General features: G+C 51.4%; 1 protein-coding gene across 2 annotated transcripts; it reads right to left on the bottom strand.

Moving 5' to 3' along the window:
• Nucleotides 1-487: 487 nt before the first annotated feature.
• RHCG (Rh family C glycoprotein) lies at nucleotides 488-26,634 on the bottom strand. Of its 2 annotated transcripts, none has more exons than XM_024766552.1 (11): nucleotides 26,346-26,634; nucleotides 16,319-16,505; nucleotides 12,969-13,119; nucleotides 8,941-9,088; nucleotides 7,989-8,155; nucleotides 6,398-6,535; nucleotides 6,065-6,201; nucleotides 5,618-5,742; nucleotides 5,347-5,420; nucleotides 1,752-1,844; nucleotides 488-935 (listed from the first exon to the last, which is right to left on the bottom strand). In XM_024766552.1, the coding sequence occupies exons 1-10, from the start codon at nucleotides 26,530-26,532 to the stop codon at nucleotides 1,776-1,778; spliced, it is 1,383 nt and encodes a 460-aa protein (XP_024622320.1). In that variant the 5' UTR covers nucleotides 26,533-26,634; the 3' UTR covers nucleotides 488-935; nucleotides 1,752-1,775. The 2 variants fall into 2 exon arrangements, with proteins under 2 accessions (XP_024622320.1, XP_024622319.1); XM_024766551.1 differs by having other exon boundaries at nucleotides 1,752-1,907; nucleotides 26,346-26,564.
• Between the last annotated feature and the right edge of the window lie 240 nt (nucleotides 26,635-26,874).

Raw genomic sequence — 26,874 nt, 5'->3', positions numbered from 1 at the left:
TGGTGGCAGGCCTTAATAAGTGATGGAAGATCTGAATTACTGCAACATTCTCCCAATCTGGAGGGAAAGCAGGACTGGCATGGCAGGGAGGAAGGCGGGAAGGGTTGGGGGAGGGGAATTGGCCACAAAAGCCCTATCTCTCTACCCTCTCACCTGCCTGAGTGCCCTTGAAAGGGAGCCGGGTCACATGGAGGGCACAGTGGGCATGGTAGTTTCACAAAATGGGTGTTTCTGGGGTGGCTGATGTGAAGTAAGGAGGGGCCTTGGGGAAAGATCCCAGTACAAAAGCTGAGCCCTGCTGGGGGAGGGTGGGGGCGGGCTCCAGGCTGGGCAGACTCCAGCACCCTGAATTCTTCCTCTTCAGCCTGGGATGATTTTCCTTGCAGTGTGAGTGGCAGCTTGCGGTGGGAGGTCAGGACTGAGACGGGAGGTTTCCTGGGTCTTTTTCTCCCTCAAACTGGCCCTGTTGGAGCATTAATACCCATTCTACAAAGAACACCAAGAACGTTTTATTCACGGAGGCTACCATCTGCATGGCACAGAGAGGCCTGGAGGTTTCAGGGGGCATGGGAGATACTGGCTGAGGGGCAGGAAGGGAGTGGAAGAGCCCAGCAGTCGGTGGTTGGCAGCTACGTTGTCTCGTAGGAGCGCTCGGGTCCACTTCCAGCCCCCAGCCCCACTCCTGCCTGCTTTTCTCAGGATGTGGCCACCAAGACCCCTGGTGGCAGGCTTCCTGCAGCCAGAACCTGGCTTGGATGCCCACTTTGTCTATAGCTCCTCCTCCATTCTCAGGCAGGTCCCCTGGGATGAAGGCGGAGGGAGAGATGGAGGCACCCTGGACCGGGCCAGCAGGTGGAGTGCCGCTCGCCTTGCTCTTTTGTTCCCAGCTTGATCAGCACTGGCTCCTTGGGGAACGCTGGAACAGTCTGTGGAGCCTGCAGGGAGAGCCAACAGCAGCGGGCCACTGTCATGTTCTGCAGTAGCCCCTCGGGCACCTTTTCCTTTTCTGAACGAGATGGGCAGCATTAGAAGCAACCGGTGACAGCCTCTCTTTTCTCTTTCCTTAGACCCCAGCATCCTCTCCTGACACATCACTCAGCCTGTGTCCCAGACACAGCTCTTTCCAAACTCTGGTCTTTGAAGAGGTCAGATAACTACGATAAGAGCAATGATAGTGACCTGGAGAGACCCCAGTTCCTCCACTTGCGCTGTGTGGCTTTGAAGATCCTGAACCTCTCTGAGCCTTAATTTCCTCATCTATTAAAAAGAGGGAAGTAACTGCACCTGTCTGTAGAGATCTCTGAAGGGTCAGATGCAAAAGACATGAGAAAGGGCTTGGTGCATTCCACAGAGGGAGCAAGGAAATGTTCGTTGATGGAAAAAAAGGAAGGAGAGAGAGATAAGGAAGGAAGGAAGGGTCTCGCCTGAGTTGATCTACTGAACAGAGCCAGACCTTCTCATCTCCACTTTTATAAATGAGGACAGTGAGGCTCAGTCTCTGGGGTGAAGAGTTCCTCAAAGTCACTCTTCCAGTCCAGGGTGCTTTCCACAAATTACCGTGTCTGTCCAGTAGGCGCAGAGTCTGACTCTGAGTGCCTCTCCCACCAACCCCAGCATGCCGCTGTGGGTGGGTGGGTAGGGGGGTGTGGGAGCTCACATCCTCATTTCTTGATGCTTTCTTTTTGCCCCTTTGCTGGTGGCATCTGATTCCCAGAGTTGGGCCCCCACTGACAAGCCAAGCCCATGCTCACCTGCTTCTCACTTGCCCTGGGAGTTTAAGGTTCTGAGGGCTTGAGGGTGGGGTCCTCAGAACGGAAGACAGTACTCTTCTGGTCCTTGGGCATCTGCAGAGAGAGGAGGCAGCTCCGAGGGCCCTGCCCCAGGCCGGGCAGGTGTACCTGGTGGAACTAGAAGAGCCTGGGCAAGTCAGGAGCAGCAAATGGTGTGTGGCGGGCGCCACCTTGTGATCACCGTGCAGTTTGCATGCCGCAAAGCAGGGCAGTCTTTCGCACAGGTATCTGGCTCCCAGTTCACTTAGCCACTGTCCAGGGTGCTAGGGCACTGCAAGGCCAAGGCACAGTCCTTGACCCACTAGAGCAATGGGAAGGCATTCAAGTGAAGTGCACAGTGGCAGTAAGAGTTGTAAATGCACGCAAGAGACTGATAACCCAGCCTGGGGGGATTCCAGTTGTGCTGAACACACTTTCTGAAAGAGGAGTAGTAGTGTGCCGGGTGAGAGGCAGCAGGGCAAGCTCCCTGAAGCGCAGGCAGGTCCAAAAGTGAGGTAGGGGGAGATGCAGGGGAAGCCAGAAGTGGATTGGTAGGTGCAGTAGGGGTGGGGCAGATCAGCCCAACCTTGGCCTCAAGGCTCAGATTTGATCCTAAAGACTCCCTCATCTGTTGTCCTGGGGAATATCTGTCTCACTTCTGTCCTCTGGGAAGCCACCTTATCTCCCAGGTAGACGACCCAGAGGCCAGGGGCCATGGGAATGGCTTGATGGTGGCTTACTTCCATCGACATGGAATTATATTACTTCAAACTGAGCACTGCTGAAGAGTATACAGCACGGAGAAGGTGTGAACTTAGAATAAATTATAAAGATCAAAACAGAACCAAGAGGGAATTCCCTGGTGGTCCAGTGGTTAGGACTTGGAGCTTCCACTGCTGCGGCCGCCCCAGTTCAATCCCTGGTTGGGAAACTAGGATCCCACAAGCTGTGCAATGGCAAAAAAAAAAAAAAAAAAGAAAAGAAAAAAATAAAACAAGAGAGAACTTCTACATGTGGGAATTGATAATGTTTTTTAGTTTATTTCATCAGCATTAAATCTGTGTGGTTTCTAATTGTGGTGTCTGAAATAGTTTAAGTTCTGACTTCAAATATAGAATGAAAATAATTACACTGCTAAAAAAATAAAGTTTATTCAGAATGTAATAACACAAAACACTTCTTATGATAGAGAGATAAAGAAAAAGAGCAGGATACCAAATCGAGTATAATATCATCTCAGCTATGTATGAAAAATCAATGCCGATTTTAAAAAAAGGGCTGGAAGGAAATATATCGAGACTATTAATAGTGCTTGAATGAGGGTGATGGGATTTCTTTCTATTTTTCTCTATTTCCAGATTTTCTTTAATGAGCTTCTATTCATGTTATAATTTAAAAAATAATTTAAAGAGAGTGAATTGAAAAGGCTTATTAGTTATGTACATAAAATTGGATTACCCTGAAAACTTCTGGTATGATTTTAAAAATACAGAGCCAACTAATCATAGGAGATGCAAATCAAAACCACAATGAGCTATCACCTCACACCTGTCAGAATGGCTATCATCAGAAAGTCTACAAATAACAAACGTTGGTGAGGATGTGAGAAAAGGGAACACTTGAACAGTGTTGGTGGGAATGAAAATTGGTGCAGCCACTATGGAGAACGGTATGGAAGTTCCTCAAAAAACTAAAAATAAAACTGCTATATGATCCAGCAATTCCACTGCTGGATATATATCTGAAGAAAATGGAAACACTAATTTGAAAAGATATATGCACCCCAATGTGCATAGTAGCATTATTTACAATAGCCAAGATATGGAAGCAACCTAAGTGTTCAACAACAGATAAGCAGATAAAGAAGAAGACGTGGTATATAGAGAGAATGGAATATTACTCAGCCATAAAAAAGAATGAAATTCTGCCACTTGTAACAACATAGATGGACCTGGAGGGTGTTATGCTTAGTGAAATAAATCAGAGAAAGACAAATACTGTACGTTATCACTTATATGTGGAATCTAAAACATAAAATGAACGAATGAATATAACAGAACAGAAACAGACTCACAGATACAGAGAACAAACTAGTGGTTACCAGTGGGGAGAGGGAAGGGAGGAGGGGCCAGATGGGGTAGGGGATTAAGAGGTACAAACCACCATGTATAAAATAAGCTACAAGGATATAGTATACAGCACAGGGAAATATAGCTATTATTTTATAATAACTTTAAATAGAGTATAATCTATTAGAATATTGAATCACTATGCTGTACATCTGAAACTAATATAATACTGTAATTCAACCATACTTCAGTAATAAAATAATACAAAGCCAAATGAAGGACCATGATGGGCAGACCCTTGTCTCAGGGGCCACAGACACAGGCTAGGTCCTTGCCCTTGTCAGGAGGGGGAAGTGCAGGAGGCAAGAAGTGCCCTCTGTGTCATCCTCCATCACCTAATGCAGGTAAATACCTCTAATAATGATTCGTGGGGAGGAAGGCCATCCTGAAGTCACAGAAAGCCCAGACTGTGGCATGTTTTTTGTTTTTTGTTTTTTGCTGTACGTGGGCCTCTCACTGTTGTGGCCTCTCCCGTTGCGGAGCACAGGCTCTGGACGCGCAGGCTCAGCGGCCATGGCTCACAGGCCTAGCCGCTTCGCAGCACGTAGGATCTTTCCGGACCTGGGCACGAACCCATGTCCCCTGCATCGGCAGGCGGACTCTCAACCACTGCAACCACCAGGGAAGCCCTGTGGCATGTTTTTAAAGAGACTGAGTTCTGTTACATTCTACTACTTTTAGCTTCTAGAACAATGTTTCTCAAGTTGGATTTTTGTACTAACACTTCTCTGGATGCTGGGAGAAGTGTTAGTATAAGACCACCTGGGAGCTTGTTCCCATGCTGAGTCCCAGGCCCTACTGAAATGGAATTTCTGGGCTAGCCTCTGGGAGACTGAGTTTTTCCAGGTGGTTCTTATGGATACAGAAGCTAAGCACTGCACTGTGATTCTGAACCCAGGCTGTATATTAGATTCACCTGGGAGGTTTTAAGTACTGAAAAATTCTAATGCCCAGGCCCTTCACAAGGCCAATTAACTCCAAGTCGCTGGAGGCTGAGACCTGTGCTTGGAAAGCTTTTAAAGCTCTCCAGGTGATTACAATGTGCATGTAAGGACCCAAACCCACTGGTCTTGGGCAGTGGTTCACAGATGAGTTTTTCATCAGAGTCAGGTGGAGGGCTTGTAAACAGTGCTGGGCCCCACCTCTTGAGTTGTGAAATCAGGAGCTTTGGGTGGGACTTGAGAATTTATATTTCTCAGGAGTTCCCAGGTGGTGCTTCTGCTCTGGGGAGCACAGGGGACTAGGCTTTGGGAATTACTCTAGAATGCTCTAGAATGAAGCCTTCAACCCCCAGGAGACACAGCCTCCTGGATAAAGGAGCAGGATGACACAGGCTCTGTCCCCCAACCCTCAGCTTCCCGCTTCTCAGGCCCCAGCCCAGCTGATGTGGTCCAGGGAGAGGGGAATGCAGCCGCCCTTGTGTGGGGGGACAAGTCAGTAAAACTCACCTCCCAGTAGATTGCATCCTCAAAGCAGTTCTCATCAGCGGCTTGTCCCCAGAATGGCAACTTCAAAATGACCCCTAAAGGAAGTTGGAGGTCAGGGATAACTTCTTCTCTACCTACCCAGCCCTTTCCCTTGACGGAAAAATCCCCTCAGTCTCACCGCTATAAGTGCAGAGACAAAGGGTTTCTGGGAGCCTCAGCTGACCTCTGGCACACACTCTTAGGTCCCCCAACCACAGGCCCCACCTTCTCTGGCCCAGCCAGTCCCACTCACCTACGATGATGCCGCCCACCAGGGCCATGGCCAGCGACACAAAGAGACCAGCAGCCTGGAACTTGCCCTGTGTGCTTGCGTTCCAGCTCAGTGTGGAACTTCCAAAGCCAAAGGCAAAGGCAAGCCTGGGGTGGAAACAGGGGGCAGGTCAGGGCCCTACGGAGAGGCCAAGTCACCGCCTGCTGCCACCCCACACATGAGTGGACACCAAGGCTCAATGACCCCTGGGCCTTCCTGTCTACAAAATGGGGGCACTGGAAAGATCAGATGATCTCTAAGATCCTTATGGAAGGACAGAGGTTGAGGAGAGAAGGCCCATGAAATAGTGGTCCAGACTGGGCAAGAAAGGGGATAGAGACACAGTCTTGGACCCGAAAGGAACAGTAGGAAGGAGGAATGGAGAAGGAAGGAGGGAGCTCAACCTCCCTCTACCTCCTCCATTCTTACCCTTCCTGCCCATACAGCTCAGTGTTGGCGGAGGCTGCCGTCACAGCACCCACAATGCCACCTATGATGCCGGGCATGCCATGCAGGTTGTGAATGCCGCACGTGTCCTGGATCCGCAGCCGGGACTCCAGGAATGGCTGGAAAGGGGAGATAGGTGCTGCTCAGGCATGGGGCTATGGCACAATGTGGGGAGGCCAGGATTCTGGAGGCTCCAAATACAGAGACCCCGGATTCCCCAGTCCCACACCCCCTCCCTAGGGAACGCCCCCCACTGTCAGGAACACAGAGACCCCAGCATTCTCCAGCCCCCAGACCCTGGCCGGGGGCCCTCACCGTCAGGTACACAAAACCCAGGGTGGAGATGATGCCGCAGATGAAGCCGATGACGAGGGAGCCGTAAGGCATGAGCATCATCTCGGCGGCGGTGCCCACGGCCACCCCTCCCGCGAGCGTGGCGTTCTGGATGTGCACCTGAGCAGGGCAGGCAGAGCGGGCAGGAACTCAGTCCTCTCCCAGAGTAGCGTCCTGGAGGAGCTGACCCATAGCCCAAGTTGACCTCCTATGCGTGGGTGCCACCTGGGAGCCAGGGATGTCTCAGAGTGCATCTCAGCAAGCCAGGAGACTGCGGAGGGCTCCAGCCTGGGCCCAGGCTTCGGACAGCCACCCCTGTGTTCTCTGCACATGTGCGACCCACACCAGCGCTCTGGGCTTTTTCCGTGTGCACAAATCAGTGTTCTTGTGTCCATGCCAATGAGTTCCATCAGCACACCTGCATGTTCCCTTTGTATCTGGCTGCCACACATCCTTGTGTGCCCAGGTTTGCATGTCTGATGTTCTCTACGTGCCCGTGTGCCAACGTCAGGCACCTCTGGGGCCTATTCATTCACACGCATCCATGTCAGACTCTGTGAGCCTACACCAGCACCAGCTGACTCTCTGAGCGCCTACCTGCACCATGGACTGTGTCACTGGCTTGGGGAGATGTTGTTTCCTCTCCAAAACAAGCCCAGGAGGTAAGTACAGTTATCTTTTGACGTTTGCAGATGAGGAAATTGAGGCACAGGGAGGTTAATGGACTTGCTGAAGACCACACAGCTAGCAAGGGGCAGAAAGGTGTCTTGATCCAGGTCTTCGTGGAGCCACAGCCCCTGACCTTGACATTATTCCATGTCCCTCCCTGCATGTGCCCACGTCAGTGTGTCTGATTCTTTTCCCCCTGCTTCCTGAGTCCCCACCTCTCTGTGCAGTGATCGGCCAGTGCATCCAGGGGCTCGAGGCTGTGTCCCGGAATAACGGGTACTCCTGGCAGTGTCTCGACACACATGTGCCCATGTCTAGAAGCTAGTGTCAGAATAGCAAATAGAGAGGTGGTTGTCTTTTTACAGAAAAATCTACCAACACCCATGGGGTTTGGCCCCTCCCGCTAATGACAGAAACACGTCCCAGTGGTGTGATATGAAGGACACTGGGCAACACCACATTCCCACAAACCTCCCAAATGCATCAGAGGGATTCCCCCCTTTGGTGTGTGGGATAGGGCAGGTGAAAGCAGTGCTAGGAGGGCTGAGGGCCAGTGTCTGGAGGATCAGAAGTTTGTAGAGGGGAGGTGCTCAGTCCAGAAGAGCTGTCAGCACCCAGGCTGTGGGGAGGAGAACGAGAGGAGCCAGTTCATCCAGAGCAGCCGGCATAATAGAACCTCCAAGAATGTGGTTCTGGACTCTGCCTAAAGCCAGCTATGTCATCTGGACAAATCATTTATGCCGGAGCCTCCGTTTCTTCATCTGCAAGATGGGTGCGATAACCCTTATGCTGCCTGCTTCACAGCGCTGTCGGCGGAGCGTGGTGATCAGTGCCCACTGGGCACAGGCAGTCATGGCCGCAGCTCCCCCCAAGGCTCCCCACTGCTCCCCCGCCCCACGCTCACCATATCCAGCTTGCCCTTCTTATGCAGGACGCTGGACAGCGCCACCGCAGTGAGCACACAGGCTGCCAAGGAGCAGTAGGTGTTGATGACAGCTCGGTGCTGGGCGTCTCCGTGATTGGACACAGCTGAGTTGAAGCTGGGCCAGTACATCCACAGGAAGAGGGTGCCTGGCCAGACCAGACAGGGCCGGTGGGCCCGGGAGAAGAGGTGTTAGATGGGCCCAACGGAGCTCAGGCAGGCATCCTGTCCTTTAGCTACAGAGATGTCAAATGACTCACACGCCCCAGCTATTTCCCACCCCTGCAGATCTATTCATGCTGGGATCTTCTTAGAAGGCCCTCCCTGCCTTACTTACTACCTAACTCCCACTGAGCCTTCCACTCTGCTCCAGGAAGTCTACCTTGACCCCATAACTGGGCAAAATGCCTCCCACCGGCTTCCACAGCACCTTGAGGGAGAATCTTTTTCTCCACTGTAGGGAGATTATCTGGTGGCATGGCCATCTCTCTACTACACTGTGAGGCGCTCCTTGGAGTCAGGGCTGGGTTTTAAGAGACCAGAGAGGGTGGCTGATACGTATTCTCTGGAATGAATGGACACTGGAAATAAGAATGTACACCTTGCCTAGCCTAGGGATGGAGTGAACAGTTCCTGGTTACCACTGTGTCTGCCCTGGGACATCCTAGGGAACACACAGGATGACTGACCAACTTCTTCCAGCCCCATGGGGGAAAGGGACAAGTATCTGGGATCCTGGAAGTGTCTATAGGCGACCTCTCTCTGCACTTCCTCCAAAGGGAGCTGGCAGCCACCTCACAGGGCGCATGGGGATCAGCTGTGAACATGGCAGCCTGAACTGCTCATGGTGACCTTCACCCGTCACAGTGGTCCTCACCCGACATGGCAGCCCTCAGTCATCACGGTGGCCCTCAATCGTTATGGAAGCTCTCACCGATCATGGCAAAGAGGTCCGAGTGGTACACAGAACTTGGCCTGTCCTTGCTCTGATATAGGTTGGGTCGGTAGAGGATCCAGGTCACTGTGAGCCCAAAGTAGGCGCCGAATGTGTGGATGGTCATGGAGCCCCCTGCATCCTTCACCTGGGGTACAAGGGGCCTGTAAGACTCTGACACCTCCTCTCTCTCCCTCCTCAGAGCACTCTCCCACCTCCCCCTACCCACAGACAGAAGTTCAGCTGTCTTTTGACTCCACAGGCTACAGGAGGGAGCCTAGGGCCCCTTATAGATCAATCAACTGGCAAGGGGAGAAAGTGGGGATCCCCTGTACAGCTATACTTCAATAAAAAAATAAAGAGGGGGATCCATGAACCCAGGCTGTAAGCCTGTCAGCAAAATGCCAGGGCATCCTCACCTAACAGATGAGGTTTATGGCCAGATGGGGAACCCAGGCCTGGAAAGGACTTGCTCAGTCACACAGCTGGAAGAGGTAAAGCCAAGCTAGGACCCAGGGCAGTGCCCTATCCAGTCTGTCACCCACTAGTTTCCAGCTTATCTTAATTCCTGGGACCTCGCCGCTGCCCTCTGGGGTCTCCCCTCTCCACATTTCCTCCTACACACCACTCCTGGCCCAACACCACCCCATCCGGACTGCCATTACCCATCTCCCCTGCATCCTATCATGCTCCTTGCCCTCCAACCTCCCAGCCAACCTCCCACCATCCGCCCCATCCCCTCTCCTCTCTCCTGTCCCCCAGAGTCAGAGCAGGCAGATTTGGTGCCCTCCCCATCTGTCCAAGTTCCTCCTTTACAAAGTGGGGCAGGTCCTAGTGACTTAGCAGAGCTGTCTTGAGGATGAAACTAGACAACTTGTGTAAAGCACTTGGCAAGCATGTGACACTCCACAGGCGTGGATGATTGACTGATTTAGTCTTCCTCCCTGCCCCCAACCTCCCCTCTCTTCATCTTCCTCGTCCTCCCCACTCAGGAAATCCCTATCAGAATCACAGACTCGCTTCTTCGCTTTAGATGGGAAACCCAACCTTGTGTCCAAGGTCACAGAGCTAGCTGTTGAATAGTTGACGGAGCTGAGTTTCCTGACTCCCAGCTTAGTGGGTGCCTCTACTAGCTATGTGACCTTGGGGGAGCCCATTACCCTCTCTGAGTCTCAGTCTTCTCATCTGTAACATGGGGATAATAATTGTATCCATCTCAGAGATGGGAATTAAATGAGATAACCCATGTGAAGCATTCAGAGCAGGGCCCAGGCAAGGGCAAGTGCTCCTTAACTGTCAGCAGTCATTATTGTGTTTAAACTTGGCTCAAAGAGAGGCCAGAAGACTGTCATGCACTGAAAGAATTTCTGCAGCAGATCAGGGAGGGGTTTTGAGGGCCAAAGGAGCCTTCTCTGCCTCTAAATTCATACCCAAGATACTACTTCTCAGCCAATTTCAGATCTCATCTGTTGACCCCACTGTGTACCCCCTCACCTAAGCCTCACTTCTTTCTCTCTACCCACCCCAATCAGTCTCCAAGGTCTATTTGTTCACCTTCCTTATAACTCTTGTATCATCCACTTTCTTCTCCTTGTACTAACCCAGTCCCATTATCTCTCACCAGGGTGACTAAAACAGCCTCTTAACCGGACCCTTTGCCTCCAACTGTTCTCTTCACCACAGCCAAAGTGACATTTCCATTACATGTGTCTGACCGTGTCACTCTCCTGCCTGAAACCTTCCATAGCTCCCGACTGCCCTCATGATAAAGTGGAGACTCTTTGGGACTTCCCTGGTGGTTCAGTGCTTAAGACTCTGCGCTTCCAATGCAGGGGACTCAGGTTTGATCCCTGGTCGGGGAACTAAGATCCCACATGCCGCATGGTGCAGGCAAAAACAAACAAACAAAAAAATAAAGTTGAGACTCTTTAACACAGCCTCTGAAAGTCTGAAGATCCATGTTCCTCTCCCTACCCTGTTTCCTCTGCCTCAAATGCCCTTGCTCATTCCTTTGCCTGGTTATCTCCTACTTGACTTCTAGTTTTGATATCTCTTCCTCCAGGAAGCCTCCCTGACCTGCCAGGTGCTGGTTCAGGCCTTCCTCCCCTCCCTTCAGGCCACCTAGCCCTGGAGCTCAATCCTTGTCTCACTGCATGGTCACTGTCTATTTGCTTCCTGGCCCCCTCACTAGACTGTGAGCTCCTTGGGATGGAAACAAGAGTCCTGCTCACCTCTGTATCCCAGTGCCTGGAGCATTGCCTGACATGCAGTTAGACTCCAAAATTCATTCCCTTGACAAATATTTCTTGAGAACTTATTAGGCATTGGGCCAGGTGCCGGGAATAGAGACGGTCCAGATAAGATAAGGTTTCCCATGCTTATCAGATAAGGAAACCGTGCTATGAAGAAAATAAATTAAGGCAATGAGAGAGAGAGTGACTGGGAAGAGGTAAGGTAGAAGGCAACACTGGGTAGGAGAATCTGGGAGGGCCTCTCTGAATAGGTGAGATTCCAGTTTAGACCACAAAAAAAGGACTTGGGGGGGATGAGCATTCCAGGTAAAGGGAACAGCAAGTACAAAGGCCCTGAGGTGGGACCAAGCTTGGTGTGTTTGAAGAGCAGACAGCAAGGTATGGCCAGAGCACAGAAAGATGGGGAGAGAGTAGATGATAAGCTTGTAGAAAAGGCTGGGACCAGAACATGTAGGGCCTTATAACAAGTTTGGATTTTATTTGAAGTGAAATTTTAAAAACCAGGGTTTTAATCCGGGGAATGGTCTTATATGCATTATTAACAGGGCACCATGGCTGCTGGTGGAGATTAGCCTGAGGTGGTGGGTGGGGCGAGGATGAAGCCAGCGAGGGACTTACTTCCCTGGCCATCCAGTAGTTAAACTCTGTGCCTCCACTGCAGGGGGCATGGGTTCAATCCCTGGTAGGGGAACTAAGGTCCCACATGCCTGGCGCGGCCAAAAAAAAAAGGATGAAGACAGGGAGATGAGTCAGGAGGAAGGGATATGGTGGCTTGGAATAGTCTGGTGGCTGAAAAAAAATGACAAAATGAATGATTGAATGTAGGGTGGCCTGAAAACAAAAACCCTGTCAGTGGGACTTCCCTGGTGGTCCAGTGGTTAAGACTTTGTGCTTCCACTGCAGGGGGCATGGGTTCGATCCCTGGTTGGGGAACTAAAATCCTGTGTGCACAGCATGGCCGAAAAAAAAAGAAAAGAAAAAGAATGGAAATCATGTGCTCACAATAGTGGAACAAAAAAGATTAGGGTCCTGGATCCCAGATGATACTGAGGAACCACTATACAAGCCCTGATCTCCCTGCTTCTGAGAAATAAACTTTTGTATTAAAAAACCCCAAAAATCCTGGGGGTTTTCAGGCACAGTCCAAATATAGAGGAGCTGGGGGCTAAGAAATGGATGGGGTCCCTGAATAATCCCTATACCTGCAAATATACCAAAGAGGTGTCTGAGCAAGAGTCAGCAGCCTAAGGTGCCCCTTACCTGGGCCAGTGAATTGGCCAACTCCAGGGGGCATCATTCCTGCCATAGAGGTCCACGTGAATGGCACCTCTGGAGTTGTGCAACCTGTGAAGCTATACATATCCACCTTGGCCACTCCCCTGGGAACTTTTCTTACTGATCTGCCCCTTCAATTTACTGTGCCTTTTTCTTGGCAGAGCAATCTGGGAATATGTGTGTGGAAGAGGATGTGCAGGAACATCCCATTCTTTCCATCTGATATACAGGAAAGAGAAAGAAGAGAGAAAATCAGCATGTGAGGAACCACTTCTCTGCGTAGCTGGTGGACTGATGTACCAGGTAGACTATCATTCCTGCCCGATAAATGTCATTACTCCTGCTTTACAGATGAGGAAACTGAGATTCAGAAGGTTAAGTGACTTGCCAAGCTTGAATTGAATTCAGCTGGCATGTCTCCTCAGCTCTCTCTTTCTGTCCCCCTCCTGCCCCCATCCAAGTGTCCCTTCCACCCCCATCCCTGTTCTGACCCCTGCTCACCTCTAGCAGGCTGAGGAGAATGAACTCATTCACTGAGAAGAGAGTCACTTGGAAGAGAGTCATGATGAGGAGCTGGACAGGGCTGACTTTGCCCAGAACTGCCCCAAAGGCGACACAGACAGAGCCCACGCAGAAGTCCGCATTGATGAGGCTGTGGGGAGACAGGTCAGGGGAGGGGCTGAGGCCACAGCAAGAAGTGGCACTCCAAGCCCTGGGGAGTCTAGGAGTCTAGGTTGAACCTAGACTTTGGTCACTTGTGGGTTTGGGCTTGCGGTCTAAACTCTCTGAGCCTCAGTTTCATCATCTGTGGTAATGGGCACATAGCATCTTAGAGCTACTCTAAGAATTGAAAGAGGGCTTCCCTGGTGGCACAGTGGTTGAGAGTCCACCTGCCAATGCAGGGGACACGGGTTTGTGCCCCGGTCCGGGAAGATCCCACATACTGTGGAGCGGCTGGGCCCGTGAGCCATGGCCACCGAGCCTGCGCGTCCGGAGCCTGTGCTCCGCAACGGGAGAGGCCACAACAGTGAGAGGCCCACGTACAGCAAAAAAAAAAAAAAAGAATTGAAAGAAATAGCATGTGAAGTATCCAGCACAGCAGTGGTACATACTAGATGCCACACCCTTCCTTTGCGGCCCCATCTCAGGCCCCCACCCCTCCTTGCAGGCAGCTTGCGTTTAAGGCATCCAAGTGGTCTGGCTGCTGTTGTTGAATGTGGCCCATATTTGGGGCCTTGCCCTGCCCTCCATCTTCTACCTGCCCTTCCAGAACCTCTTCTCACCTGCCTCCTCTTCAGGAAGCCTTCCCCAATTCGTCTAACCAGATGTGGTCTCTGCCTCCGAATCCTTATCTCTCACTGTGCACACACCTCTCCTGCTGGCTACCAGGGCCTTGCTTGGGTTTGAGTTATCGTGACCTCCTCGTCACCCTACTTGGGAGAGAGGATATGTGTCCAGGGAAGAGAGAGGGGCCTTCCTGCAGGCAGTAGGGAGCCGGAGGCTGGGTGGAGGGAGGGGGCAGAAAGGCCAACAGAGAGAATGGAGGCAGAAGGGCACATAGGCGCTCCTTAAGTGTGGACCCTGAAAGCCCAGCCAGCCAGCAGAGGCAGACATCATGTGGTCAGAGGAGACCCTGTTTCCATCCGTGTGTCCACTTTGCCTAACCCAGGCCTCCGTGGGCCCTGCCAGCAGCAACTCTGTCCTGGATTCCAAGGCAGACTCTCAGCGTGGCTCTCCGAGTCATGAGCGTTGTTAATTGGAGTTCGTGTAAGGACAGCAGGGGCTACTACTTCCTTAAGGCAGTCACATCCAGGGGAGTGCCCCTCCCCCATGTTCAGGTGTGTGTGTGTGTGTGTGTGTGTGTGTGTGTGTGTGTGTGTGTGTGTGTGAATCAGGAGGTGAGAAGTAAGAAGCCAGCTGATTGTAGGGTCAGTGCGTGGAGTGGGGGCAGGGCACTGTTCCCTCTGGGTCCCTCCCCAGACAAAGGATGTTCACTGGAATGTATGCTTCACTATGAGCCTTGTTCACTGCTGAGTCCCCAGGGCCTGGCTGCATGAACAATGACAGCTGCTAAGTGCCAGGCACCTAAATGCCTGCTCAGTACTGCTCAGGCCCTCCTGTACCACACCCGAACCAATGATGGGAAATGGAGGCTTAGAGAGGCCGAGTTATTTGCCCCAATTCCCATAACTGCAGCCAGAAGACCATCTGACAGAGGTGACCACTAGGAAGGAGTGAGAGGGAGAGTACCAAAGCTCACACCTGGGCCATCAGCTCCCAGGAGATGGAGATCTGGATTTCACCTCTCAGGCAGGGCCTGCAGAGGGGAACTACCCTGGAGTGACAGGTACGATCTGGAGGACTCGGCAGCAGGGACAGGACAGAAGCCAGGAGAAGGGTCCACAGGTCAGGTCTGGGGGCGACATGCTCATCTCAGCCCTGGGCACCAGAGATCAGCTCTGGCTCAGTTGGTGAAAATCATTTCCCTGAAAACCAATTTGCCAAAACTCAAGTTGTCAAGTGACTAACTTGTTAAATAACTGGTTCAAAAAACTTAACTCACAAAAGTTTACAATAATTCCCTTTGAACATTTAAAAAAATACTTTTGTTTTGCATTTAGCCATAACTATTTTGCTGTGGTGGCCAATTAAATATATTACAGATATTTTTATGCTTTGGGTCTATGGCTCTGGGAATGAGAATTTCTTGTGTATCTTAAACAGTAGAGTGATATGCACGTCACGGATTTTATATACAAAAAGACTGACTTCTTGGTTCTGAAACATTTCCTATCTAGTCGACTGTTTTTCCTGTTTCTCTTAATTCATGGAGTCACTAATTGGCTTAAGTGAATTAATATTTTGCAAATACTTGGCATATGTTTAAAATTTCAGGCACCTGGCTTATGATACCTGGTTGGTGCCCTATATGTGACAGCAGGGATTTGCACTTTAAACGTGGTTTATAACAATTTGCCTCTAAACCCTTTCTGTAGACTTGGTTTTCTGATTTTCTCCCATGCAACACAAATTGCTATAGGTTTCACAAGTTGCCATGGCCTAGAGAGTTTGATAAATGAGACATTCAGTGAAGTGACTGCTTGGCAACTTGGTTTTTGGCAAGTTGGCAAATTTATTGTATAACCTGGTGGTAGTGTTGGGGGGAGGGATACACTGAGGCTCCTAGGAGGTCTCCTCAGACAGAGGGAGGGGCTGAGTTACCTGATGTGAGCGGGTGGTGGTATTCACCAGACCAAGAGATTATCACAGAAAAGTGATGTGGATAGTGGTGAGAAGAGATGGGGATAAGGTGCCCCCTGGAGGCTGAGGCAGGGAGGGGCTTCAGTCCTAGGTCTCCACACCTGCCGTGGGTGGGGATACCGGCAAGTCAGGGAGAAGCACTCCATTCCGTCCACAATGAACCTTAGGAGGCTGGTTCAGGCAGCCCCACACTCCTTCCCCTCCTCTGCTACCCGCAACACCGCCGCCTCCATGGGTTCCATGGGCTGAGGTCTCTCAGGGCAATTTTGATGTTTGATGTGTCAAAGGGGAGGGTCTGGCTCTGGCCCCTGGAGAGAAGAAGCCTGGCCTTGTGTCCCTGCAGCCCGCGTCTTAGGAGGAGGGAAAGCCTCCAACAGCACTTGGACACCATTAGAACTCCCACCTTGGGGACTCGTTGATCAGGAAGTGAGTGAGCGAGTGTGTGTGGTGTATGTCGCAGGGCCCCGGGTACCCTGGTTGGACGATGAGGACCCAGTTCACAGCCCCAAGCCCCGGGCTCCGCCCCTGGACCCTCCCCTCACTCGGGGCCCCGCCCACTGTGCTCGCCCCGCCACCGGCGCCGCGCTTACTTCTCCACGCCCAAGAGAATGTAGCGTCCGTCAAAGGAGTGGAACCATCCCTGCATGAGCAGCGCCCACTGGATGCCGAAGGCCGCCAGCAGGAAGTTGAAGCCCACGGCGCTGTAGCCGTAGCGCTGCAGGAAGGTCATGAGGAAGCCGAAGCCCACGAAGATCATCACGTGCACGTCCTGGAAGCCTGGGGGGAAAGCGCAGCCGAGGGTCTTGGCGGCCTGGCGAAGACCCGCCATAGCCCTAGGTCTGGGCCAGCTCCGCCCGACACAGAGCCTGTGTCTTCCCTGCCGCTGGCCGGGGCGGGCCGCCCCCGAAGCCGGTCCCGCCATGGCCGCATCTGGATCCTGAGGCTAGGCGCAGTAATGAATGGCTCTACTGCAAGTAGAGGAGCCACTACTACCCCCATCAAGTCATGATACAAACTACTATGTATAAAACAGATAAACAAGGTCCTACTGTATAGCAAAGGGAACTATTCAATAGTTCTATTCAGTATATTGAATAGAAACTATTGAAACTATATTGAAACTATTCAATATATTCAATAGCCTGTAATAAACCGTAAAGGAAAGAATATGAAAAAGAATGGACTTCCCTGGTGGTGCAGTGGTTAAGAATCCGCCTGCCAATGCAGGGGACATGGGTTCAGTCCCTGATCCAGGAAGATCCCACATGCTTGTGGCAACTAAGCCTGTGAGCCACAAGTACTGAGCCTGCACGCCACAACTATTGAACCCACGTGGTGCAACTATTGAAGCCTGCGTGCCTAAAGCCCGTGCTCTGCACCACCACAATGAGAAGCCCAAGCACTGCAATGAAGAGTAGCCCCTGCTCTACACAACTAGAGAAAGCCTGAGCACAGCAACGAAGACCCAATGCAGCCATAAATAAATAAATAAATTCCTTTTAAAAAAAATTTATTAAAAAAAAAGAAAAAATATATTTATATATATGTATAACTGAATCACTTTGCTGTACACCAGAAACTAACCTAACATTGTAAATCAACTATACTTCAATTAAAAAAAAAAGACCTTCTGGAGTGAACTGGTCTAGGGGAGCAGAGGTGGGCCCCCCGACTTTAGACCACTTAGACCACTGGGTTTTAAGGCCAAGAAATGCCTGAGCCCCCCCCTCAGGAGATGACAGCTCCCCCTCACCACTCTCACCAAGGGTGGGCGTGGGCAGCTAGGCATTTGAAACTGGGGCCAGGCTGTGGATTACACCCAGGGTCTAGGGCCTTGCCCCCTCAGCTCCATTCTTTTACTATGGAGAAGTTAGTCTTATCTAGCCTAGGAGTCCCTTGACTGGCCATGAACATCGGTTGATCACCCCCAGAAACATTGCCACATCCCACCCCCACTCCCAGCAAGCACACCTTCCAGCATCACTGAGACCTGAATTAGATGTCTCTGGAAAGTCACTTAACATACTTGATCCTCAGCACCTTCTGCAATGCTTACTCACAGATGTTGCATAGATTAAATGCAGACGTGTATGTAAAGCACCTAGCACAGTGTCTATCCCATAATAGATGCTCCAAATGGGCATGTCATTATTTATTGCTACTTGATTATCATTTATTGTTACTTAGGTATAGTCTAATTCTCAGTTCTGACCCAACCCTTCTACCAATTCACAGTGTGGCCTCGACAAGCTACTTCCAGGACTTCCTTGGCGGTCCAGTGGTTAAGACTTTGCACTTCCACTGCAGGGGGCATGGGTTCGATCCCTGGTCAGGGAACTAAGATCCTGCATGGTGCAGCAAAAAAGAAAGGAAGGAAGGAAAGAATAAAGGAAGGGAGGGAGAAAGAAAGGAAGGGAGAAAGAAAGAAAAGACAAGCCACTTCCCCTCTCAGAGCCTCAGTTTTCTCAATGATAAAACTAAAGGGATGGATTAGAATGATCTCAAGTGTCCTCCTAGGGCTAACATTGCATGGTTCTAGATTCCCAGAAAATAACAGAAGGCAAAGAGCTTTGAGAAGCAAAGACAGCTACAAAAGTATAAGGCACTAAAAGGAACTACCACAGGTGTCACAGGACACAGGGGCCAGATGGAAGGGCTCTCATGGCCAATTCTGGGACAATTTGAGCACCAAAATAATTAGGTTACCATAACAAATTAAAACCATAAAAATATAGGAACTCAGAATAGGTAAATAAATAAATGAGATAGCAGGGGGGGCTCTTGCTTACAGCAGAATGCTGCCAGCCTGACAGTTAAATGTGGAATGAGCGCTGAAGTTGGAAAATCATAATTTTCACAGCAAAGATTCCATCAGTGGATGCTGAAATCCAGGGACAAATTTTTATGAAGAGCAGGACATTTGCCTTGTCTTAAAAGGGTCTCCCTATAGACTGCTTATGAGTTGCAAGGGAGGGGAAAAAGCACCTAGTAATTATATGGCAGAGAAATTGGGCAACATCTTGACTGGGTGATCAAAATGAACATCACCAGTGAGGGACAGATGGACAATGTGCTCCTTCAGGAAGATACTCTGAAAAGGACATATCACCTCTGTGGTGTTCTGGCTGAGAATGCATAATCCCACTCTAACCATGAGGAAACATCAGACAAAAAATGGGCAACATGCTATTAGAAAGGGGTGAGGCTGTATTCGTGAAAAAAATCAATATCATAAAAGATAAAGAAAGGCTGCCCATTTTGAGCATCTATTATGGGACAGACCCTGTGCTAGGTGCTTTACATGCACAGGAAGGGTCCAGATTAAAGAGGCTAAAGAGGGAGAGGGAAGGGTAAGCTGGGACGAAGTGAGAGAGTAGCATTGCCATATATACACTACCAAATGCAAAATAGATAGCTAGTGGGAAGCAGCTGCATAGCACAGGGAGACCAGCTTGGTGTTTTGAGACCCCCTAGAGGGGTGGGATAGGGAGGGTGGGAGGGAGGCACAAGAGGGAGGGGATACGGGGATATATGTATACGCATAGCTGATTCACTTTGTTATTCAGCAAAAACTAACACAACATTGTAAAGCAATTATACTCCAATAAAGATGTTAAAAAAAAAAAAAGAGGCTAAAGAGACAGGCCAAATAAATTCAACACCTAACGCTAGACTGGATCCTGGACTTGGCCGGGGTGGGGGGGCGGGTGCAGGTGCAAGGGAGTGCTACAAAGGTTGTTACTGTGCCAACTGACAAAATTATATAGGGACAGTATATTAAAGTGCTGTGCAATGTAAATTTATGAAATTGATCACTGTGGTTAAAGAAGAGAATACCTCTATTCTTAGGAAACATTGTGGAGTCATTAAGGCTACAAGACCATGATGTGTACAACTGACTCTCAAGTAGTTCAGGGAAAAAGTAAGTGTGTGTATGTGCTTGTGTTTATGTGGGAAAAGAGAGAGAGAGAGAGAGAGAGAAGAGCAGATAGCTTAATCGGAGTTAAAGAGTATACAGTGTTCTTTGTACTATTTTTGTCTTAGCAACTTTTTGTAAATTTGGAATGATTTCCAAATTAAAACATTTTTTGAATAAAAGTGAACTGCAGAGCCCACCAGACCTGGCCTACCCACCTGCCTCCTCATTCTTCCTTTCCTCAGTCCTCCCCTCCCTCCTGTGCCCTGGTGTCACTGGCCTCCCCTGTGCTCGGTCCCACTCCGGGTCTTTGCCCGTGGTGGTCCCTCCACCTGGGATGCTGTTCCCACAGAATGGCCAAGCAACTTCTCTTCCTGCAGATCTTGGCAAAATGTCACCTCATCACAGAGGCCTTCCTGACCCCTGAGTTTAAACTTGGTTCTTTCCCTCACAGCACCCTCTTCTTTCTATTCTAGTTCTTATTACAATTTGTAGTTAGGTTTGTTTGTCTAGCCCACCAGACTATAAAGCTCCAAGAAGGGAAGGCCAAGCCTGTTTCGTTCACTCTGGTATTCTCCATTGTCTATGAGAGTGCCCAGGTAGATGCCCCATAAAAATCCAGGAATGAATGAATGAGTGAATGAATGGTTACTGTCATGATCTCAGCAGCACCCAGATATGCCAGCCTAGGGCCCAGGTGGGATTTCACCATCAGGGGAGGCTGCAGGCCTTCTACCGTCCAAAGTCTCCTACCCACTGGGCAGATAGGCCCTGGTGCCCACAGCAGCCTGGCAATGCTTATGCTTGCCAGCCCCCATCTGCCCTCATCTGTCTCCCCTGCAGGCTTCCCTGAGGCCCAGGCCTCAGCCATAGACCCCTTGGCTAGCAGCCACCTGGACGAGGCTGAGAGAGGAGGCCCTGGCACATTGCTGGGTAAGGGCTGAGGTCATAGCAGATGATGCAAGAGAGCTGTGGGTGTCGCCCCAGTATGGTGCTCTGAGCTTTGCGCTTCTTGCGCAGACCTACACAAACAAACAGCAGCTCAGCTTAGGTTCCCAATGTGTGCAGCTGATTTCATGTATTATCATGTTTCATGGTTTATCACGTTTCTAACTGTTGTAGAGGAAGCTGAGCTAATGTATGTGAAGCACCATACACGGTGTTATGGTTATTCTTGGGAAGAACTGATGGGTGACAGACTGGAAAGAGAGGGAGAAGACACATTCAGACCACAATTACAAAAGCAGGGAGGGGACGTGGCAGGAGGGCAGAGCTGTGGGTAAACACAGGGAAGGAAGAGGAGGTTGCCGGGGTGGGAGGGAGATGCTGGGACTAGTGCTGGTTGTGGGAGTCTGAGATGACCCCACGGGTGGCAGTGAGTGTTGGGCAGGGTAATGTGGGAGGAATGGATCGTGGCCTTGGGGCTTGGAGCTGGGGTCTGAGATCAGGCAGACCTGCAGACAGAGCTGGCAGCTGGAATGTGGGAATGGTGAGTGGGAGCCAGAAACCGAGGATCTGCTAGCTTGCCTTGAAGCTAGCAGACCAGACAGGGAAGCTGCTGGCAAGGAGGTGGGGGGAACCCCTGGAAAAAGGTAGCATCACAGAAGGTGGGGGCCATTCAAGGAGCGGGGTGTCAGCTGTTTGGTGGCAGAGGAAGCATGCGGGCAGGGGCAGGGCTGAAGAGCACTGGAGGCGGCCTTCCTGGGGAGTGATGTGTAGTTTCAGGGCTGCCTTCGTTCTCCCTGTGGAGCAGAAGAGAGGCCTCAGCTTCCCAGGGCTTCTCCCTAACTGTCCCCACCTGGCCAGTTCTCTGTCCTTCTATGTGACTCCCTGGCTGTCCTGACCTCTGTCTCTGACCCTCTCTGCAGGTGTCTCTTTCTCCTCCCCCCGCCTCAGGCACACAGATGCCAGCTTCTCTCTCCTTGGGCACCTTCCCTATCCATTCTCTTGCTCATCTCTCTTTATCTCCCAAAGTCCTCATTAGAAGTACCACTTTATTAACTTATATTTCATAAAGTTTGATGCTACTGAAAATGCTTTTAATAATAATGGTCTGGGGACTTCCCAGGAGGTCCAGTGGTTAAGACTTTGCCTTCCAATGCAGGGGGTGTGGGTTCGATCCCTGGTTGGGGAGCTAAGATCCCACATGCCTTGTGGCCAAAAAATCAAAACATAAAATGGAAGCAATATTGTAACAAATTCAATAAAGACTTTAAAAATTGTCCACATCAAAAAAAAAAAAATCTTAAAAAAAAAAATAATAGTGTGAAGGTCCGGAGTGCATGAACTTCAGCAGGGACATACCTCTCTGATCTGCAGTTTCATTTTCTGTAAAGTGGGGGATAGTAACAGAGCTCAGAGGTGTGTGGTGCATATTTAATTGGTCATCCAACCAAAGCCCTGGGCATAGGCCTGGCCCTTTAGCCGTTGTGCAATCATATTAGCTACTGTAATACTTCTCTTTTTCTCTTTCAAGACTGACTAGGTGCTTTGCATTGGGTTGGCGACTTGCTGGAGGACAGTGTAAGTTGTTAAGACACCTCCCCTCTTCCCCCTCCTTCCCCAGCCTGGAGTGACTCAAGCAGCCCAGCCCAGAACCTGCTCTCCACTGGGAGGTCCCTGATAGGGCGAGTCTGGCACCTGGTGTCCAGCTCTGAGAGCTGCCACAAGGGGGCACCAGTACACAGCTGTTCTGCACCCGCTTCCTTGCTCGCTCTTCCCTATGGGTCCCTAATGAAGCTGGCCTGAAGCTGGCCAAGTCTCAAAAATCTCTGAAGCCTGAAGACAAAGCTTCCCATGCTGACGGGCTATGGCAGCTCTCCCTCCTCTGCTGCCTCAGCACAGCAGGAGTGGTGCCCTGCAGCAGCCTGGGTACCAGCCCTTCCCATGCTCTATAGGCCAGCCCAGCCTAACCTGTTGCCTTTGAAACATACCGGCCAGCCCCTCAATTCCCCAAGGCCCTGTGCCCACCTCCCCCATGCCTCAGAGCTGACCAAAGAACCACCCCATCACTGCAAAACCTCCTGGGGAGGTGGCCGGGGAGTAGCAATGCGGCAGAGACTGGGGGAAGCTGGTTGGCTGTGCAGTGGGAGGGCTTGGCCTCACCCCTGCCTGTGCCACTGACCAGCTGGGCAAGTCTCTAACCTCCATCACCGGCACCATAAAATAGAAACAAATACACTCCCTGCCTGACAGAGCATGCAGAAAGCACTTGTAAGTGGGGAGAGCACAAAGGAATTTAAATGCTATAATAGTTCAAACTAATATTGGAAGAGACATTCCTCGGCCACATCTCTAAAGGGATGCTGAGCCTGCACTTAAACACCTTCAGCAACAGAGCACTCACTCCCTTCTGAGTAAGCTCGATACCAGCATTTACTGTCCTCTGTTTTCATGCCATGAGATGTGCCCTCCCAGCCACCCGTCATCTTCAATCTTCCAGGAGAGCCTGTGCATTAAAGAACATTCCCACTTCACAGATGAGCATATTGAGGCTCAGCATAGTTAAGGAGGTGGCTTACTCCATTTAGTGATGGACCCAGATCTGTTTAATTCCAAAGTCAACCACCAGGTTACACTGCCCTCTGCTTGTGGGAACATTGGTCTTTTATTAAATGGAGTTGAATCTGAGGTTCAGGTTCCCAGGAGCACAGGTCAAGCCTTGTTGCCTCAGTTTCATGAAACAGTCCTTCAGGTTTGAAACTGTGGCATCCTCTACCTTGGGTGATCTCCCTTCTCCCTTAGTTTTCCCAGGAGGCTTCAAGAGCCAAGGCTCTGATGGCTCCTCCTCAGGCCAACTTCCCCCAGACACTGCCTGGAGACCCTCAGGCCCCAGAGCACCAGCCCAGGAGGAAGTTCGTGTTCAGCAGCCGGTGCCTGCAGCACGGCCTTTGAGGCCACTGCCAGGGCAGTTCCCCAGCTGGTTCTGTGCCTGCCGCCAAGGGGCCAGCTTGGGGAGTTGTCCTCAGGCACTCCCGGGCCCCAGCCTGAGCCAGCTGGAGCAGTACTCCTCTGGAAACCGAGATGCCCAGATGCTCCACTAATCCTCTGGGCGGGAATGAGGCCCACACAGGTGTTGACAGCCTGGAACCAAGAATCCTGAAAGTACCACAAGGGCTGCCCTCACTCCCCGCCCCTGGGAATTGCCTTGAGGCCCAGGAATCCAGGCACAGGGCCCCACCTGGGCTCCAACTCCTAACCATGGCCACTGGGAGCAAGAGGGGCAGGAAGAGAGGGGAAAGGTGAGACTAGGGGGAGGAGGGCAGTGTAGCAGGGTGGGCTAAGGTCCCCGGAGCTCCTACTCTGGCTCACTAGTTTCCTAGCTGAGTGATTTTGCAAGATACTTCCCCTCTCTGGCCTTAGTCTCCTCACCTGTAAAATGAGAGTCATAACATTGCCTTCCTCATGCAGAGGCGGTGATGACTTATGGAGAGATTGCATGTTCGGTTTGAGTTGCTGCCACTACTTCCTGCCCTTGCCAAGGAATCCTGAGGCCGAGATTCTCTCCCTACACTCCTCTCCTCTCTGTCACTTCCTGCTCAGATGACAAAGAGCGTCCCGGCCGTGGCAGGAGAAACTCAAGGCCCTCATTGATGGCTGGGACTACCTCATCCCGCTTAGTGACCTCCCTCCCAGTCTTTTCACAAACTTGAGCCGCTCAGCCCACATACCCGCGTGCTCTTTCCATGGACCCCTAAACTGCCCTGCTTTCCCCTCCTCACCATCCCACTGCTCTCCAGGAAGCTGTCACAGATCTCTTCTGCACAGAGCACTTGACCCCCTTGCTGAGGCCTGCGGTGTCGGGCTGTACCTCTCTGACGAGAGTGCCCATAAGCCCTGGTTTGCTGAGACAGTCATGGTTTATGCCTGTGTCCTGGCAAATTACTACTAGCACAAATTTCCCACCTCTTCACTCTCCAAAGTGTCATTTGGTTGATAAATTATGCGGCCACCCTATAGATAAGTGATCACTGAGTGAATAAAAGTAGAGCATGCAAGGAAGTGGGTGGGTGTGGAGAGAGTGGGGATAGGAGCTGGGGAGATGTGAGGATTGTACCCCCTACTGGCGTGGTTCTGTAGCTCCTATTAGAGGGTGTTGAGACCTTCCACTGCACAGACACATGGGGGACCTATAAACACCCATGGGAGGCCTTGGCCCTGATGCTTTACCAAGGGGCTGGCTCTGTGGCCAACAGAGAAGCAAGAGCTGGAGGGAAGGAGTGAAACAGGCAAAGGAGGGTCTCAAGCTTGCCTGCCTCACCATTTGCTGGGTCAGTCCCCAACCAAGAAGCATAAAAGTGGGCAATGTGAAAGGTAGATTTGGAGTCTAAACTCCAAGGCTACAGCTGTCAAGATCTCTTAAAACATGGCCCTGAGTAGAGCCCAGTAGAGGCTGTGGTGTCACCAACGCTGGGCACCCTCTTCTCTCACCTCCCTTCTTTTAGGCACCATATTTCTGTTAACGAAGCCTGTGATTTTGCTGGCTTTTTGGGAGGCACTTAATGTGGCTGGCTCCCACGGGGCCTACAGTCTCCTCCACCTCTACTTCTTTTCATGCAGGCTGCCATCCTGAATGTGTGTACTTATTTAACTGGATCTGAGTACGATGGGTAGAATCCCATTACTGAGGGTGTACAAGCCATGGAGGGAAGACCAGTTTCTATAGGTGACTGTTCCAAAACCAACAGTCCATGACTATGTGAGCACCAACAGTCAGAAAGATTGTCTTTGGCTGCTGGTAGATGGTGTGGAAAACTAGAAAGCACAAGGGCATGAAAAGAGTCCTGGGCTGGGAGTCTGGAGGTTGGGCCGACCCAAGTGACCTTGGACCAGTTCTTCTAACTCCTGAATCCTAGGGCCTCTGTGTTTAGTGCTCTTCTAGCAATTGCTCCATTATGAAGTGAGGATTCCATGCCCAGCACCAGGCCAGAACTTTATGTGCAAGGTCTCAACCCACTCCTGGGAGGTAGGATCTATTATTATCGTCACTGGACAGATGAGGAAATTGAGTTTCTGCATTGTTGACATTTGCCTAAGGCCACCCACCTGGTTAATGGCAGAGCCATGATAGAGGTGAGGTCTGGTGATTCCAGGGCCATGCTCTTAACCACAGCACCACAGATGCGACAGAATTCAGGGGTGTTCTTTCTCCCTCTCCAAGCCAAAAGGTGGTAGGTGCCGTGGTCCCCCACACCTCTCCCAGCAGCAGGGCTGGTAGGCCAATGAGCCACCCCTGCAGCCCTCGACATTGGAACTACCCCCTTAACATGGAAAGCATGGGCACAGCTGGACAAGGGAACCAGAGTCACCCACTGGTTGGTGACCAAGATGAGACTCAGGTCTTTGGAAGATATCAAGAAGCGCTCTCTGACAGGGAGGCTGGAGGTCTCTGGCGGCACCTGGAAGGAGTGAGCTCTCCCCGGTGAGTTTTCAGGGGGTGAAAGGAATTTGTGTACATCGGGCCACTTCCCAAGCTTGATCTCCAGACACTGGGAAGTCCCCCTGGTGGGGAGCCTAAGAGGAGCGGGCCAGGGGGCCTGTGGGCAGCATTTCCTCCTCCGCTCCCGCCTGCCTGCCCCATGTTCCTGAGCAGCAGGCTGCAGAGGTGAGGCCAGGCGGGGCCCTCAGCCCGGTGGGGCCCTCAGCCCGGTGGGGACAGCTTGGATATGCCGCAGCTGGGCCTGCAAGGTGGTGGGACTTACTCGGGTACCGATAGTAGAATTCGTTGTCCAAGTCGCTGGAAATGTTCCTGGACATCCTCTCCTCGATCCAGTGGGCGTCGGCATCCAGGTCATAGCGCACGAACACGCCGAAGAGGACCACCAGGGCCACCTGCAGGAGCAGGCAGATGACCGGCAGCCGCCAGCGGAGATTGGTGTTCCAGGCCATGCTGCAGGGGGCGCCTGGCCGGGACGGGCAGCAGGCAGTTCGGACGCTCGGAGGCGAGAGAGGCTTTTAAGACTTCGGCAGGGGCGGGGCGGCCGAGTCCGGTTGCGGAACAGCTGATCCGGGGACCGCCCGCGCGCTCGCCCAACCGGGGAGGGGACCCGCGGCCCGCGGCTCGCCCTCCGCCCAAGGGCCCCCGCGCTGGGGTGGCGTTGACGGTGGCGGGAGTAGGGACTGAGAGGGCAGAGGGCAGGGATTAAGGCGTCCAGCCTCTGTGGATCCCATAGATACCGGGCAACACTGCCTTTCCTCTTCTGTTCCGGTGAACAGAGAAAGAAAAAGCCG

This window comes from Neophocaena asiaeorientalis, unplaced genomic scaffold, assembly GCF_003031525.2.
Source record: "Neophocaena asiaeorientalis asiaeorientalis breed wild unplaced genomic scaffold, Neophocaena_asiaeorientalis_V1.1 scaffold346, whole genome shotgun sequence".
Lineage (NCBI taxonomy): Eukaryota > Metazoa > Chordata > Mammalia > Artiodactyla > Phocoenidae > Neophocaena > Neophocaena asiaeorientalis.
The sequence above is the reverse complement of the archived record's forward strand: the minus strand, read 5'-3'. Positions and strand labels throughout refer to the sequence as shown.